Source organism: Phoca vitulina, unplaced genomic scaffold (assembly GCF_004348235.1).
Source record: "Phoca vitulina isolate PV1807 unplaced genomic scaffold, GSC_HSeal_1.0 scaffold7, whole genome shotgun sequence".
In the NCBI taxonomy this organism is placed as follows: Eukaryota; Metazoa; Chordata; class Mammalia; order Carnivora; family Phocidae; genus Phoca; species Phoca vitulina.
In genome coordinates this window covers 38,432,847-38,451,006 of record NW_022589710.1, presented here as the reverse complement: position 1 = coordinate 38,451,006, position 18,160 = coordinate 38,432,847, and the positions used below count along the sequence as shown (strand labels likewise).

The 18,160-nt window shown below is 35.8% G+C and overlaps 1 protein-coding gene across 17 annotated transcripts in view; it reads right to left on the bottom strand.

Moving 5' to 3' along the window:
* The window catches only part of GPHN (gephyrin), a 608,525-nt gene that overhangs the window by 248,496 nt on the left and 341,869 nt on the right, over positions 1 to 18,160 (bottom strand). For 10 of the 17 annotated variants that reach the window (XM_032405336.1, XM_032405348.1, XM_032405343.1 and 7 more), the window contains 2 exons: positions 9,758 to 9,824; positions 3,633 to 3,905 (listed from right to left, as the gene is read on the bottom strand). In XM_032405336.1, the coding sequence (XP_032261227.1) occupies positions 3,633 to 3,905; positions 9,758 to 9,824 (340 nt within the window). Of the gene's footprint in view, positions 1 to 2,190; positions 2,299 to 3,632; positions 3,906 to 9,757; positions 9,825 to 18,160 lie in introns of all 17 variants that reach the window. The other 7 variants (XM_032405331.1, XM_032405333.1, XM_032405334.1 and 4 more) reach the window with 1 other exon arrangement.

Below are 18,160 nucleotides of genomic sequence, written 5' to 3'. Positions count from 1 at the left end.
GATAGCATTTTTAAGTTCTGCCAGTTCAGCTTTCATTTCTGCCCTTAGTGACTCTATATTGCCATTAATCGATTTCTCCATTCTAGCTATTGTCGTCATAACTGTTGCCCTGAAGTCCATTTCTGACATCTTGGTTATATCTGTATCCATTTGTAAATCTGTGGCAGAAGTCACAATCTCTGAGTCTTTCCTCTTTTGGGGGTTCATCCTCCTAGTCATTCTGTTGAGGGGTGGTTGAGGGAATGTAGAGAGTCCAAATTATTGACTGCAATCCAAGCAAGATGCACCTGTTTTGTAGGGACCTTAGGGTTGCCAGCCTCTTGCTCTCCCAGCCTGTCTTTGGGGGAGGGACCTGCCACACTGTTACTCAGGCAACGCTGTTTGGGCAGTTGCCCTGCCCCCTGTGGGGGGGAAATGGACTCAGTGGAAACTTTTTTTGGGGTTTTTGTTCTCTGGCAGCTTTCCCTGGTGGCTTTCCGCATCTTTTCCAAGAGTCAGAACAGAAGAGACTGTTTCCAACCCTCTGCCTCAGAGCAGAGATTGCAGTCTGTTCTTCAGTGAGCTCTCCAGGCCACACTATCTCCGTTTCTGTCTGTGCTGCTAAAAACTGCAGCGTCCTGGGTTGTGTGCCCCTCAGCAGAGATCCCAGTCCTCGCCTCCAGGTCAGGGCATGTCTCTGCCCTTTGTTCTTCTAAAACTGCCAGCCGCCCACAGTTCTCATGTGCAGCCCTGCTGCTCCAGGTTTCATTTGGGGGCCTGCCCTAAAGTCCTTTCCCCATCGCTACCAGTCAGTGAGTCTATGCCACATCTGCAGCCGGGAGGTTTTCACTCACCAGTAGTTCAGGAACCCAAAGGCTCCTTTCCCCTTCCGTTTATCTTCTGATATCTTCTGGTGGAATCACGGCTCCCCCCTTCATACCTCGAAACCTACTGCCTGCGATATTGTTTGTAGCGAGCAGATATATCTTCTTACATCTCAGGCTGATTTTGTGGGTGTTCAGAGTGGTCTGGTAGATATCCAGCTCAATTCAGGGGACCAGTTGGAATAGGGTCCCCTATTCCTCCGCCATCTTTTCAAACTCTAGGGTAATTCTATTTTTAAATTTTTGAGAAAACTCTATATTGTTTTTCAACGTGGCTGTACTAGTTTACATTCCCACCAATAGTGCATGACGGTTCCTATTTGTCCACTTCCTTGCCAACACTTGTTTCTTGTGTTACTGATTTTAGCCATACTGATAGGTGTGAGGTGATATCTCAATGTAGTTTGGATTTGCATTCCCTTGATGATGAGTGATATTGATCATCTTTTCATGTGTCTGTTGGCCATCTGGATGTCTCCTTTCCAGAAAAGTCTGTTCATGTCTTCTGTTCATTTTTTAATTGGATCTCCCTAAGGATTTTAAGCCAAATTTTACTTTATTCTTTTTTTTTTGCCTCTCATTTTTAAAAAATTTTTTAAAGCTTTTATTTATTAGAGAGAGAGAGCATGTGTGAGAGAGAGAGCAGGAGTTGGGGCAGAGGGATTGGGAGAAGCAGACCCCCAGCTGAGCAGAGAGCCCAATTTAGGGCTCGATCCCAGGACCCTGGGATCATGACCTGAGCTGAAGGCAGAAGCTTAACCAACTGCCTCTCATTTTATATCCATAGTAGGGACTGAGAGATTTTTTTGGCACCCATCATCTAAATTATTACTGTTTAGTCAGTTATACTTATCAGTTTAATCTTTTCTACCCTGGAACATTTACAAACTATCATTCATCCAGTGACTAAAACAAGTGATATGCATTCTTACAAGTTTTTATCTGAAGATTTGTAATCTCAGAAATTGTATCAAGAGTCAACTCCCTAAATGGTTTTAATGAGAACATAATGAAGGAAAAGAAAGATGAAAGATTATGAGGCAAAAAGGTTAATAGAAATTAAATATTAGTTTGACCAATTTCTTTGTATTTTAAGAATCCTAAAGATATTAGAGTATTTCAGGTATAGGAGAAACTCTATTAAATTAAATTCCTTGATGGAATAGGCTCAGTGGCAATTACACTTTTAGAAATAAAGCATGCTGAAGATCCTTCAGAATTCTTCAGAATAAAACACATCTTCCATAATATTTTATAGCCTATCTCCAAGGATAGGATGTAGGCTATATGCTTGCAAAACCATCAACACAAAAGCCTATTGTCTTACCCGTTCATCTGTACTGCCTGTTGCATGATGGGAATAATTGATGATACCAGGAATGGGCTGCTCACCGTGTGCCATGATAACAGCTGGACTGGTGTAGAATGGATGCTTCTAATGCACAACACATAACAACTATGAGTACAGTGACAGGAAGACATGAAACTATACAAGCAAAATGACTAGAAAGGAAAAGGGTGAAACAAATGAAACAATGAAATGCCAAAATTTTTCAAATGTAGAATGACCATATCAGCTTAGACTTCAAATGTTGTAAACTTTTTCTTAAGACTGAAATTGATCGTACTTTTTACTCTTTTAATTAACAGTAAAAGAGTAAGAAGATGTAATGATTTAAAAATGTACCTATTTAACCAATCAGTTCCATAAAAACAAAATGAAACAAAACAAAACAAAAATCACATACAATTTAAATATTTACTAGCCTTAAGTAAAGACTTAAGGGACCACTGAATAGATATGGAGACATTTGGTCTTCAGTGAAAGAATTACCTACTGGTTGTCTAAATGGACACTTTAAAAAGATTTCTACGATCCTTTCTAAACTATGTGTTGTCAAAAATCCTCTTAAGCTATGCTCATAGCCAAAATATCTGCATGATAACCTAAAACTTTAGGAATTCCTTCATAGAGTGAGATTAGGTTTTCAATCTTGTGCTCTCAATCAGTGAACAATCATTATTCCCAGAAGTGATATGTTACTTTGTGAAGATTTTAAAGCATACTGGGTGGTTTATACTAGGTATGACTAAAAAGGTAAGTGATGTTCTACGACTAAGGTGACTAAATTTATGCAAGTACCTCATTGTACTCTGTACATTGTACTACCAAAATTGCCCAAAGCGAATCTGTAATACTTTGGTACTATCCTAATAATATTTATTACTTTATTGAATAAAAAATGCAAATACATTATATCTATTTCCTCTCTATACCACTAGGGTAATTTAGGTCAAGTAACATTTAAATAAGTGTTAATTGCTGAAAAACCCTGTCTTAAAAAAAAAATTAATCTTTCTCAACTAATTTTTTGAGTCATCTAAGGTCTCCTACTTGCAGTCTGCTGCTCTTTTATGAATTTGTGAATATTTGATTTTTTAAATATATAAACGTTGTATATTTAATATGACCACAAAAATGACATTTCCAAAGAGTTCTTAAATGTCACATTTTACCTATTTACCTATTACTTCAGTAGGTAACAGCAATCTTTAATGTCTCAGAACTGAGAACAAACTTCAATGCTTTTAAGGACTCTACATTATGGAGGGCACATAGCTACGGAGTGTCATAAATATCCTGGTTCTTTTTTAAGGATGCCCTGAAAAGGTACTGAACTTATGAAAAAATTGGATGGTAAGAGGGATGAAATCAGTACATTTACCTGTGGTTCCTTTAGATCTTTTGGTCTCTGTCAGCAGGCTTACCTTGGCAGCAATCGCTGCTGCAGTTATATGTGATGAAGAACTGTCTTCTGTTGAAGCAACACCACTGTCTTTCTTCTCTTCTTCCTCTTCCTCACATTGAACCCCTTTGTCTTCTGTCTGTTTATGGGGGCTAGTTGTAGGAGGAGGGGAAAGAGGAGGTGGTGGGGAAGGTAAATCTTCAAGTTCATCATGCACTTCCTTTACTTTTACAATGGCATCACGTAAAAGGTCAATGGCATGAGGTAGAGCTGGCAGTATAAACTGAAAGCATTCCTGTATGCAAGAGGAAGAAAAAAAATGAAGATAAAGCACTTTTATAGGCATATAAAATGGTAAAAAATCAAACTTATTTGTGATTTTGGATCTATATTTCTCTCCATATATCTTAAGAATGAATCATACTGAAAATATTATCTTTTGCAATGTGAAATATGAAGTAAACATGGTACATAGTATTCTCTGTAAGCTGTAGAACTACAGTACTATATAAGCACATAGTACATTTTTCTTAAAGTAAAATTTCTGTACAACTTCGGGTTTTAAAGATTAATTATGGGAAAGGGAGGAAACAGTTTTCACCTTTCTAGTCAGAGCAGAACACTAGAATTAACCAATTGAGGACTGACTTATTTTATTCAGACAGCTAAGGTTCTGACTATTATCATAAAATGTAGCTAAGCAAAACTGTGCAATATGCAAAAATAGATATGTTTGTACAGAGCACTGCATAAAAATTAATATAGTTTCCTGTTCAAGTGCCCACTATTACCTATAATGTATCACCAAAAGAGAATAGGTGAGAACTTTAAAATCAGAACATAGGGCCAAATATGTTTGGGGAATGTGTTGGGGCAGAGGACTTTGTCTTTTACATTTAAAGTAACTTACCTTAAAATTTAAGATGTAAAAAAATATCTTAAAATTTACAGAGGGTTATGGGAATATCTGTAAGGGTACTTGATCTTTTGACTTCTCTTTATATGGCTCAATCATTTTAGTGATAAAGATTATATAGCAAAAAATTTAATCTTGACCAATGAGAGCTCTGGCCTTTACTTTCAGCTTTGGGGAGGTGAACTCTAGTTCCTGGTCTTGCCTAAAAGGAGTGTCTTTGTTTGCCTGTGATTTGGCCACTGGACAATCTAACAATGTGGATTATTATGAGGACTTTGGGAAACATGGTATTAGTTTTGCCTCTGGATGGAACTGGAGACTAAAGGCATAAGTTTCCCCTCTGGGAAGGGTTAGACTAAAGGTCAACCATGTGGGTAATATGTGATCAAGTCCCAGTAAGAACTCTGGACATCAAAGGCAAAGGTGAGTGTGCCTAGTTAGTGATATTCTGTGTGTATTGTCTCTTTTATGGTCAAGAAGAGGTAATGCTATCCCTGGCTCCATGGGAGAGGATGATCAGATTTGGTACCTTTCAGCATTTGCCCTATATGCTTCTTCTCTTGGCTGATTTCAGTCTGAATTCTTTCCCTGCAATACACCACAAAGGTAAGTATAGCAGCTTTCAGTGAGTTCTGTTAGTCCTTCTAGTTAATTATTAAAATTGAGGGTGGGTTTTAGAAACTCCCTAAATTGCAACTTGGTGTCAGAAGTGAAGGAAGTCTTGTGGAGTACTCCAACTTTATAGTTCGCTAACTTTTGCAGTTGGCCCAAACTCCTTACAGTTGGTGTTAGAAGTGTGACTCACTAGAAAGATCCTGACTCATGTGATCATGAAACATCATCTGGGCAGAGAAAGGAAGAGATGGTGGGGAGGATTAATCTTTAGAGGCTGGATAAACACAGGGTCACCCACAGAATGCAATTGCAGCTGTGTTGTGATTAGTTATTGGAGCTAAAAGTTAGCAATGGAATTTTGAAATAAAAGATCCAACTTTTAAGGAGTTGTGTCATTGGATGTATAAAGAAACAAGGTAAATTTAGAATCTCTTAGTTATTGTTATTTGCACTAGCTAAAACAAAAGGAAGAATGTTGGGGTGAATCCTAAGGTTGTGCCAATCTTAAGAGTTTGGCTGATCTAACATATAGCTGCTGGCCTCTGAGCTGCTTCCAAAGAAAAATGTTATGCTGAAGTGATTAAGAGTGAATAAAGTTAGACTTATTCATAAGAGAATGGAGCAAAAGAAATGAGAGATTCAAGGGACTTGTCTTATAAGGGTAGAAATATTTAAGCAATTATTAAGAAAATGGATTTATAAAGTGAGTATTGTTGGGGGCAAAAGAAAGGTGTTAACGTAGCAGCACTGTGGGTGGAGCAGACAGATGGGAGCACTGGTCTCCCAACATTGAAGGGTCCTCAATAATCTCTGTTTACCCTAGTCTGAAGGAATTTTAAAAACTAGAAGGCAAATATAACTAAAAGAAACCTCACCTTGCATCACCTTAAGTGATGGTCCTATAATCTAATCAAGATAAGGCCTGACAAAAGAGTGTGAAATCCCTTGGTCCAAACCAGGCCTAGAAATCCAAGGCCAAATGCACATAAATGGATAAAATGGTCATGGGATAGAGAAGATACTTTTCTGGGATTCCTCAACATGGGATCCACCATGTACTATGATTCTAATACCTGTTGAAGTTCTAATGGGAGGTACAGTTAGATTGGAAGGATACAGGGATGCAACAGTTGATGGAATTAGAGTGAAAGTTGGGATGAAAACTAGAATGTCTGGACAGTGAACTTCATATGAAGTGATCTGTCTCCTTTACCTGATTGTATTATGGGGATGGATATTGTGTTTGACTGGACAATTTTTCTTTTACCTAGTATTGTAAAATAGAAAGCATATAAATCCACTCTTCCACCAGTATACATTATATATGCTAAGTGGGAACAAATAAGATTGCCCAAGTCCACACAGGTCATTAATTTGCTGTACAACAGACCTGAGTGGAGTGCAAACTGGGTTTATGGAAAAAAATCTGTGAGTACCACCTAGCAACAACTGCTGGGACTTTGGGCCAGAAAATTTCCATTTGAGAGACAATTACTAGCTTGCTATTGGACTTTAATTGAGACTATCCTTATGACTGAAGAACATAAAATAATCTTGAAACCTGAAATATCCATAATGTTTTGGGAATATCAGAGAAATGCTCTAATGGGGAAGGCAATGCCCAGGAGAGTTCCATAATAAAATGGAAATGGTTCATATAGGATCATGCTACCAGGAGAATACAAGGAGGTACTCACGAGCAGGTAGCCTCTTTTCACCTAGGGTCGACTTCGGAACCACCTGAGGAGCTGCTGGATCCTATGGCCACTTGGGCCACTTGGGCGGTGCCCTATAAACAGCTTTCTATTGATCAACAAAATGCTGCTTGGTTTATGGATGGCAATTCCAAGGTGAAGGGACAGCATCCTGTTTGGAAGGCCGCCACTCTGATTGAAGAAGGTAAAAACAAATCAGCTCGATAGGCTGAACTGCATGATGTTTGCCCCTATGTTTGGGTTTTTACCAACTCATAGGAAGTGTCCAGTGGCCTGGCCATATGGTCAGGCAGAAGGGCAATGGAAAATTGGTCTATCAAATGGATGCTTGTATGGGGCATGGCCTATGGAAGTCACTCTGGGAATATAAGGGGTATGTTAAAATAGGATACATCAATGCCCATCAGAGGAACCCCCTTTCAGAAATGGAAGTTAATTGGAACTGGTGAACAGATATCCCAGTATGCATGTTTGACATGGCACCTGGGCCCATGAAATGAGTGGGCAATGGGGGGGCTGCAACGATGCAGATATGGGCTGAATTGATATATTCTTCTTGCACCCACTAAGGCACAAAAATGCCAATGAGAAGTGTTCTGTCTGCTAACAAAAAAGAGAGACAGCAGAAGGTTATGCAGCATATTCCATAGGGGAAAGTCCTGCATATAGCTAGCAAGTTGGACTGATGCTGCTAGTCCCTTGAGGCTACAAATCAGTCCTAACAGGAATAGACATTTACTCTGGACTGGGCTTTGCTTACCCAATGGTAGATGCAAATACTCAGTGTACTATAAAAGGACTAAACAGAAAATACCGTACCAATGACTGCAGAGTCATATTTCTTTAGACCAAAGTACACACTTTCATATTCAGAGCAATGATTTGACAGAAAATTGGAATGGGCTATGGAAACATTTGTTGTCTAAAAAAGGAGAAGCATGGCTTATATGCTCTCATTAGTGTGTGGTCCATTCAACAAGAGGGAGGCCAAGGGAGGGTCCCCACTAAATATAGTCCTCTACTTTTGTAGGGAAGAGGGGGCTGGGCCACGATGCTGGTATGACTATACTTTTTTCTTTAGGACTATACTTTTTCTTTTAGCACATCACATCAACTTTCTTTTTTTCTACCTGATACTGTGGTACTAGGATCAGAGCTACAACTATGCATGCCAGAAGCAGGATGATTCTTAAGCAGAAACTATTAACTATACCTTTAAACCTTTATGTCAGAGTGCCTAAGGGCCTGATGGGGTAGATTATGCCTGACTCCATCTGGCCAAATTGGGACTGACAGTGGATGCAGTTATATCGCCTGGTGTTTGAGATTGCTCACTAGTAACCCTACCTTGTATGAATGGAAAAGGACTACGCAGGTGGCATTTGTTAAACGAGTATTACTGGTGGCAATCTGGACCAGCACAGTGGCCAAATCAACTGTCTCATTAAAAGAGTTTCAAAGGAAAAGTCTGAGTATAAATGGAAAGAAGGAGGAATGATAGCTGGAGGTAAAGGAATGAATAAATGGGTTATGCAATGAGGGAGATCCAATATATTGGTTTCTCAAAATCTTTAAAACAAGAGAGGATATTGTTTCTTAGCTCAGTTGTAACAGATGCCAGAAAGGTTAAAGCCATATGTTGCTGAGACTACTACTGCTTTGGAAACCTGACAAGCCCATAAACCTGAGTAGTGTAGTTCTGGGAGACATTTTGATCATATGATATGATGACAGACTAGGTTAACTGCTAATGTCTATGTAGGACTCCAGTAGTGTGTCAGTTACCTTTTAACTCATATTTCAGGTTACGTCTACAACTCTACTGTGAAATGTTATAATACTGTCATTGCCAGTAAGATTATAATACTGATATTGATGATCATATGTATTGGGAAATTGAGTTAAATCCTCCTCAAAATGTAATACCAATGGAAAATGACTGGCCTAAACAAGATAGCTAATGTCTGTGGAACTAGTTCTGTGCAAGTGTATCATAGGATAAAAATAGCACATCAAGGTAAAAATTAGTATATTAGTACAAAAATACGAAATATGTATAATGGCTTTAGAGGATAAATTAGCTATTTCTCAAATTTATCCCTATCCCACACTGGCTCCTCTAAATCTTAGACACATTCACACCGATACTGTTGTTATATCTGTAATATAAATGCTATAGTAAATATAGATGCTCAGCCAGACAAATACAATCATTTTTCTATAAGAGAGCTTTGGCCAAAAGCCAGGGGGGGAGCTTGTGCAATGAAGAATTAACCTTACTCCAAGAGAGTCTGGCCTTAGCTCTCAGTTACTGGGATGTGATAGGAGTGTCTTTGTTGCCTGGGAACTTTGGCTACCAGACAGTGTAACAGTGTGATTTATGATGAGGGCTTTGGACATTCTGGTATCAGTTTTGCCTCTGGTAGATGTTGGAGACTAAAGGAAACAGCCTAACCTTAAAGGGCTAGAGACTAAAGGCCAGCATTATGGGCAGTATGTGATGAGCCCCAGTAAAAACTCTGAACACTAAAGTCTTGGAGCTTCCCTGATTTTCAGTGCTGTTATACACTGATGCCAAGAGAGTAATGCATTCATGATTCTATAGGGAGAGGATAACAGAAGGTCTGCATTTGGTACCTCTCTTCTCCTCTTCGTTAACTTGAATCTGTATTCTTTCTGTGTCATAAAGCATAACTGTCAGCTTAACATCTTTTGGTGAGTTCTGTGAGTCTTTCTAGTGAATTACTGAAACTGAGGGTGGTTTTGGGAATGCACTAAATTGCAACTGGTGTCAGACACTAGTGAGGGCAGTCTCATGGAGTCCTCTAACATTTTGGTTGACTAACTCTCATAGTTGGCTAAAACTTTACACTAAATCATATAAATCACAAGGTTGCTTACCTGAGATCCTTTCTTGCTACCTGGCAGGTTAATTATGAGAGTTTTCCCTCTGATTCCACATACAGGCCTGAAAGGAAAGAGAAACTGGATGAATACTAAATTGCAATGAACGGTTGGTTTAAATACATTCAACAACAAAGTTCAATCATTGTACTTACATGTGAACAACGGTTTTAGAATAAAATTGTTACAACTAGAGATTTACCAATTGCTATATAAATTGGGCACTCTGGCTGAGGTTTTTACAATAATGGTTAGTGTGGTAGACTGGAAAAATGTACTGAACATGGAATCAGAACAAATTAGCCAATTAGAAGAAATAATGGCCAAAATATCTTTTTTCTCAAACTTAGCTTCTTCATATCTCATATAGTTCTAAGATTTCAATGAGATAAATGTGTTAAAAATGTCTAGCACAATAACATTTATGCTCAAAAGTCTAACACAAAAAGCACTCAAGAGTTGAATGAGACTTACATTTAAGCTCTTGCTTCTCAGAAAAGGGTGTATATTTTAGAGTAAAATAAGGTTTCGAATGAATGGCAGTTGGGAGAGTTTGGAGAGCTTAGCTGCTGAAAGATCCACTGAAGAATATGGGCAAGTAAAAGTAGAAAGGTCTTTCAGAGATCACTATAAATTTCCAAGCCACTTTTAAACCAAGTGGTTAGATAAGAAACATAAACAGTGGAAAAGCACTGGAAGACAGGAGTCAAGAGTTGAAGGCCTGGATTTCATATGACAGTTGGAATCATACTCTACCAATAATTGGCTGTTACTTTTACCTGGTATCATCTCATTTTCATCATCTGAAAACAAAGGGATTCATCTAAAATTTTACAACTAAAATTTTAAAAGTCAGGTAAGAACCTTTTCCCAAAACTTCTTCCTAAGAATGAGTTTATTTTTAAACTACTTTTACTCTCTGAAATAACCTAAAGTTGTCTTATATTTTATTGTTTTTTTTCTTGTGTCCTATACACAGAGTCAATAGCTATTTTAAGATTTCCATATTCCTTTTAATTGAGATATAATTGACAAATAACACTGTATTAGTTTTAGGTGTACAAAAAATGATGTGATATGTATATATATTGTGAAAGGATTGCCACAATAAGTTTAGTTAACATCCATCACTGTACAGTTATTACTTTTTTTTCTTGTAATGAGAACTCTTACAATCTACTTTCTTAGAAACTTTCAAATATACAATACAGCAGTATTAAATATAGTCACCACGCCGACATTACATCCCTAAGATTTATTTAACTCGTAAGTTTGTGTTTTTGACCACCTTCCCCCATTTCACCCACTCTGCAATGCCTGCCTCTGGCAACCACCAATCTGTTCTCTGTATTTATGAGTTTGGTTATTTTTAGATCCCACACAAATGTGAGATAATAAGGTATTTGTCTTTCTCTGTCTGATTTATTTCACTTAACATAATGCACTCAGGTCCCATCTATGTTGGTGCAAGTGGCAGGATTTCCCTCATTTTTATGGTTCAATAATATTCCATTGCACATACATACCACAGTTTCTTTATCCATTCATCTATCAGGAGACATAGGTTGTTCCATGTCCTGGTCATTGTAAATAATGCTACAATGAACACAGGGATACAGACATCTTTTCAAGACAGTGATTTCACTTCCTTTGGATAGATGCCCAGATGGAAATGCTGCATCACATGGTAGTTCTATTTTTAATTTTTTGAGAAACTGCCATACTCTTTTCCATAGTGGCTGAACCAATTTATATTCCCTAACAGTACACAGGGGTTCCCTTTTCTGTATATCTTCTTGTTATCTCATATTTTTGATAATAGCCATTCTAACAGATGTAAAGTGGTATCCCATTGCAGTTTTGATTTCCATTTCTCTGATGATTAGTGACATTAAGCATCTTTTCACATACTTGTTGGCCATTTAGATGTCTTATTTGAAAAAATGTCTATTCAGATCCATTGTCTATTTTTTAATTGGATTTTTTTTTCCTACTGAGCTGTATGAGTTCTTTATATATTTTGGATATTAACTTCTTATCAGATATATAATTTGTGAATATTTTCTTCCATTTCATAGGTTGCCTTTTCATTTTGTTGATGACTTCCTGTGTTGCACAGGTTTTTAGACTGACATAGTCCCATTTATTTTTGCTTTTGTTGCCTTTGCTTTTGGAGCCAAATCCAGAAAAGCACTACCAAGATTGATGTCTAGAAGCTTATCCACTATGTTTTATTCTAGGAGCTTTATGGTTTCAGGTTTTACATTCATGTCTTTAATCTATATTGAGTTGATTTTTGTGTATAGTTTAAGATAGTGGTCCTATTTCATTCTTTTACATGTAACTGTCTGGTTTTCCCACCATTTATTGAAGACACTTCCCCCATTATATATTCTTGGTTCCTTTGTCATGAATTAATTGACCACATATGCATGGGTTTACTTCTGGGTACTCTATTTTGTTCCACTGATCTGTGCTCTGTTCTTATGCCAATACCATATTGTTTTGATTACTACAGCTTTGTAATAAAGTTTGATCAGGAAGTGTGATGCCTCCAGTTTTGTTCACCTTTTTCAAGATGCTTTGAATATTTGGGGTCTTCTGTGTGTCCATTAGGAATGATTGATCTATTTCTGTAAAAAATGCCATTGGAATTTTGATAGGAACTGCACTGAATATGTAGATTGCTTTGGGCAATAAGGACATTGTAACAATATTAATTATTTCAATCCATGACCATGAAATATCTATTTATTTGTGTCTTTAATTTTTTCATCAATGTCTTAAAGTTTTCAGTGTATAGGATTTTCACTTCCTTGGTTAACTTTATTCCTAGGTATTTTATTCTTCTTGATGCAATTATAAATGGGATTGTTTTCTTAATTTCTCTGACAGTTCATTATTGGTGTATAGAAATGCAACCGATTTTTAAATACTGATTTTGTATCCTGCAACTTTACTAATTTGTTTCTTAGTTCTAACTTTTTTTTGTGTGTGTGAAGTCTTTAGGGTTTATTATATCTAATAGCATGTCATCTACAAATAGACAGTTTTATTTCTTTTCTGATTTGGGTGACTTTTATTTTTATTTTTTTCTTGCCTAATTGCTTTGGCTAGGACTTCCAGTACTATGTTGAATAAAAGTGGTTAGAGTAGGCGTCCTTGATTTGTTCCTGATCTTAGAGAGAAAGCTTTCAGTTTTTCACCATTGAGTATGATGTTAACTGTGGGCTTGTCATATGTTATTATATTCAGGTACATTCCTTCTATATCCATGTTGTTGAGAGTTTTCATCATGAATGGATGTTAAATTTTGTCAAATGCTTTTTCTGCATCTGTTGAGAGGATTATATAATTTTTTATCCTTTATTTTGTTACTGTGGTCTATCACACCATTTGATCTGTGGATGTGAAATCATCACTGCAACCCTGGAAAAAAAAATTCCACTTCATCATGGTCCTTTTAATGTACAGTTGTAATCAGTTTGCTAATATTCTGTTGACGATTTTTGCATCTATATTCATTAGGGATACTGACCTGTATTTTTCTTTTCTTGTAGTTTTCTTCTCTGGTTTTGGTATCAGGGTAATGCTGCTCTTATAAAATGAGTTTGGGAGTGTTCCCTCCTCTTCTATTTTTTTGGAAGAGTCTGAGGATTGGCATTAATTCTTCTTTAATTGTTTCAAAAATTCAGTAGTGAAGCCATATGGTCATTGACCTGTTGGAAGGTTTCAAATTACTGATTCAATCTCCCTACTAATTGACCTGCTCAGATTTTCTATTTCATAATTAAGTCATGGTAGGTTGTTTATGTTTCTAGAAATTTACCCATGTCTGGTAGGTTGTCCAATTTGTTGGCGTACAATTAATCACAGTAGTCTCTTATGATCTTTGTATTTCTGTAGCATTCAGTTCTAATGTTTCCTCTTTTATAAATAATTTTATTTAGTTGAGTGCTCTTTTCATTTTTTTTTTTTTGTGAATCTAATTTTTTAAATCTTTTCAAAGTATCAGCTCTTAATGTCATTGATATTTTCTGTTGTCTTTTTAGTCTCTATTTCCTTTATTTCTGCTCTGTTCTTTATCTCCTTCCTTCTAATAACTATGGGTTTAATTTGTTCATTTTAGTTCCTTGAGGTATAAAGTTTAGTTATGGCCTAAAGTTGTAGGCATTAATTGCTATGAACTTCCCTCTTGGATTGCTTTTGCTTCATCTCATAAGTTTTAGTATGCTATATTTCCATTTCTCCCAAGATATTTCTTGATTTTGCTTTTGATTTCTTCTTTCACCCATTGGTTGTTCAGCAGCATGTTGTTGACTTTCCACATATTTGTGATTTTTCCAGTTTTCTTCTTGTAATTGATTTCTACTTTCAAACCATTATGGATAGAAAAGAGGCTTGATAGGATTTCAATCTAATTAAATTTATTAAAATTTGTGCTGTGGTCTAATATATGATCTATTCTATATATGATATGTCATGATATATATAATGGAGAATGGACCAAGTGTTTGAGAAGAATGTGTATCTGCAGCTTTTGGAAGGAAAGTTCTGTAAGTGTCTGCTGAGTCCATTTGGTGTAAAGTGTCATTTAAATTCAATGTTTTCTTATTGATTTTCTGTTTGGATGATCTACTCGTTGATGAAAGTGGGGTACTGAAGTCTCCTACTATTACTGCATTTCTATTTTTCCTTTCAGGTCTGTTAATATTTGGTTTATATATTTAGCTGCTCCTATGTTTAGTGCATAAGTATTAACAAATGTTATATCCTCTTGTTGGAGTGACTGCTTTATTATTATACAATGACCTTCTTTTTTCTCTTATTACAGCCTTTTTCTTGAAGTCTATTTTGTCTGATATAAGCATAGTTACCCCAGCTTTCTTTTGTTTTCCATTTGAAAATATTTTTTCCATCCCTTCACTTTCAAAACTCAGTTATTATAAGGATTAATATAATCCTTGAAACATAATGTATTGTACAGTACCTAGAAGAGACTGGATAATGAATAAATACCTGGTCAATTTTCTCTTAAAAAGAACATTGGGGTTAGATAATGAAGGTCATGAATTCACTGTAAAGATCTAGACCTCTCTTTTTAAATTAAGTTTTTAATTTCAATTCCAGTATAGTTAACGTACAGTGTTATATTAGTTTCGTGTGTACAATATAATGATTCAACAAGTCTATACATTTCTCAGTGCTCATCATGATAAGTGTACTCTTAAATCACCTTCACCCATTGCATCCATCTTCCCACCCACCTCCTGACTGGCAACCACCAATTTATTCTCTTGAGTCTATTTTTAATTTTTCTTTTTTGTTGGTTTTGTTTCATAAAGCCCATATATAACTGAAATCATATGGTATTTGTCTTTCTCTGAGTTATTTCACTTAGCATTATACCCTCTAGATCCACCCATGTTGTTTCAAATGACAATATTTCATTTTGTATGGATGAGTAGTATTCCATTGTACATATATACAACATCTACTTTATCCATTCATCTATGGATGGACATTTGGGTTCCTTCCATAACTTGGCAATTATAAATGATGCTGCAGTAAACATAGGAGTGCATATATCTTTCCGAATTAGTGTTTTCATTTTCTCTGGGCAAATACCCAGTAGTGAAAATTAATGGATCATAAGATAATTCTATTTTTAAGTTTTTGAGGAACCTCCATATTCTCTTCCATAGTGGCTGCACCAGCTTGCATTCCCACCAACAGTACACAAGGGTTCCTTTTTCTCTACATACTCATCAACATTTGTTAATTTTTCTGTTTTTGATTTTAGTCATTCTGAGAGTAGTGAGGTGGTATCTCATTGTGGTTTTGATTTGCATTTCCCTAATGATTAGTGATGCTGAGTATCTTTTTATGTGTCTGTTGTCAATCTGTATGTTTTCTTTGGAAAAATGTCTGTTCATGTTCTCTGCCCATTTTTAATTGACTTATTTAGTTCTTTTTGGTGTTCAGATGTATAACTTCTTTATATATTTTGGATACTAACCCTTTATCAGACATGTAATTTGCAAATACCTTCTTGCATTCAGTAGGTTGTTTTAGTTTTGTTAATGCTTTCCTTTGCTTTCCAAAAGCTTTTTATTTTGGTATAGTCCCAACAGTTTAATTTTGCTTTTGTTTCCCTTGCCAAAAGAGACATATCTAGAAAAATGTTTCTACAGCTGACATCAAAGAGATTACTGCCTATGATTTCTTCTAGGAATTTTAAGGTTTCAGGTCTGACATGAGGCTTTTAATCCATTTTGAGTTTATTTTTTTGTATCATGTAAGGAAGTGGTCCAGTTTCGTTCTTTTCAATGTAGCTATTCAGTTTTCCCAACACAATTTGTTGAAAAGAATGTCCTTTACCCATTGTATATTCTTCCCTCCTTTGTCACACACTAATTGACCATAAAAGCATGGGTTTATTTCTGGGCTCTCTATTCTGTTCCATTGATCTTTGTGTCTATTTTTGTCCCAGTACCATACTGTTTTGATTGCTATAGTCTGTAGTATATTTTGAAATCTGGGATTGTGATACCTCCTGTTTTGTTCTTCTTTTAAAGATGGCTTTGGCTATTCAGAATAATTTCATACAAATTACAAGATTATTTGTTCTAGTTTTGTGAAAAAATGTTGCTAGTACTTTGATGGGATTGCATTAAATCTGAGATTGCTTTGGGTTGTATGGACATTTCAACACTACTCATTCTCCCAACCCACAAGTATGGAATACCCTTCCATTTGTTTGTGTCATCTTCAATTTCTTTCATCAGCGTTTTATAGTTTACCAAGTACAAGGTCTTTCAACTCTTTGGTTAGGTTTATTCCTAGGTATCTTATTGTTCTTGGTGCAATTGTAAATGGAACTGTTTTCTTAATTTCTTTCTGCTACTTCATTATTAGTGTATAAAATCCAACAGTGTTTTGTATATAAATGTTGTATCCTGCATTTTTATTGAATTCATTCATCAGTTCCAGCAGTTTTTTTTTTTTTTTTTTTGGTGGAGTCTTTAGGGTTTTCTATATGAAGTACCATGACATGTGCAAATAGTGAAGGTTTTACTTTTTCTTTACCAATCTGGATGTCTTTCATTTCTTTTTCTTGTGTAATTGCTGTGGCTAGGACTTCCAATAATAGGTTGATTAAAAATGGTAAGAGTGGACATGCTTGTCTTGTTCCTGATTGTAGAAGAAAAGCTCTCAGTTTTTCACCATCGAGTATGATTTTAGCTGTGGGTTTTCATATATCATCTTTATTATGTTGAGGTAGGTTTCCTATAACTGTACTTGAGAGTTTTTCATGAATGGATGTTGTACTTTATCAAATGCTTTTTCTACATCTTTTGAGTTATATGGTTTTTATCCTTTCTCTGCTAATGCGACGTACCATGTTGATTGATTTGAGAATATTGAGAATATTGAATCACTCTTGTATAGCTGGAATAAATTCCACTGGATTATGGTGAATGATTTTTAAATTGTTGGGTTTGGTTTGCTAATATTTTGTTGAGGATTTTTGCCTCTTTGTTCAGAGATATTGGCCTGTAGCCTTCTTTTTTTGTGATGCCTTTATCTGTTTTTGGTATTATGGTGATGCTTGCCTCATAGAATGAATTTAGAAGTTTCCTTCCTCTAATTTTTGGAATAGTTTGAGAAGAATAGATATTAACTCTTCTTTAAGTGTTTGGAAGAATTCACCTGTGAAGCAATCTGGTCCTGGACTTTTGTTTTTTGGGAGTTTTTTGATTACTGATTCAATTTCATTGCTAGTAATTGGTCTGTTTAAATTTTGTACTTTTCCTGATTCAATTTTAGGAGGTTACATGTTTCTAGGAATTTATCTTTTTCTTCTAGGTTGTCCAATTTGCTAGCATATAATTTTTCATAATATTCTCTTATAATCCTTTGTGTTTCTGTGGTATTGCTTGCTATTTCTCCTCTTTCATTTAAAATTTTGAGTCCTCTCTATCTTTCTCTCTCTCTCTCACTCTCATTTGAGGAGTCTGGCTAAAGATTTATTGATTTTGTTGATTTTTTCCATAGAACCAGCTCCTCGTTTTATTGATCTGTTCTATTGGTTTTTTTTTTTTGTTTGTTTGTTTGTTTCTATTTTATTTATTTCTGCTCTAATCTTTATTATTTCCTTTCTTATACTGGCTTTGGGTTTTATGTTTTTCTTTTTCTAGCTCTTTTAGTGTAAGGTTAGGTTGTTGAGATTTTTCCTGCTTCTTGAGGTAGCCTGTATTTTTTTTTCTAGCCTCCATGGTTTTCTTTTTTAATTTTTAACTATTATTATAGTTATATTTTTTTTAGATTTTATTTAAATTCAAGTTAGTTAACATATAGTGTACTATTAGTTTCAGGGGTAGAATTTAGTGATTCACT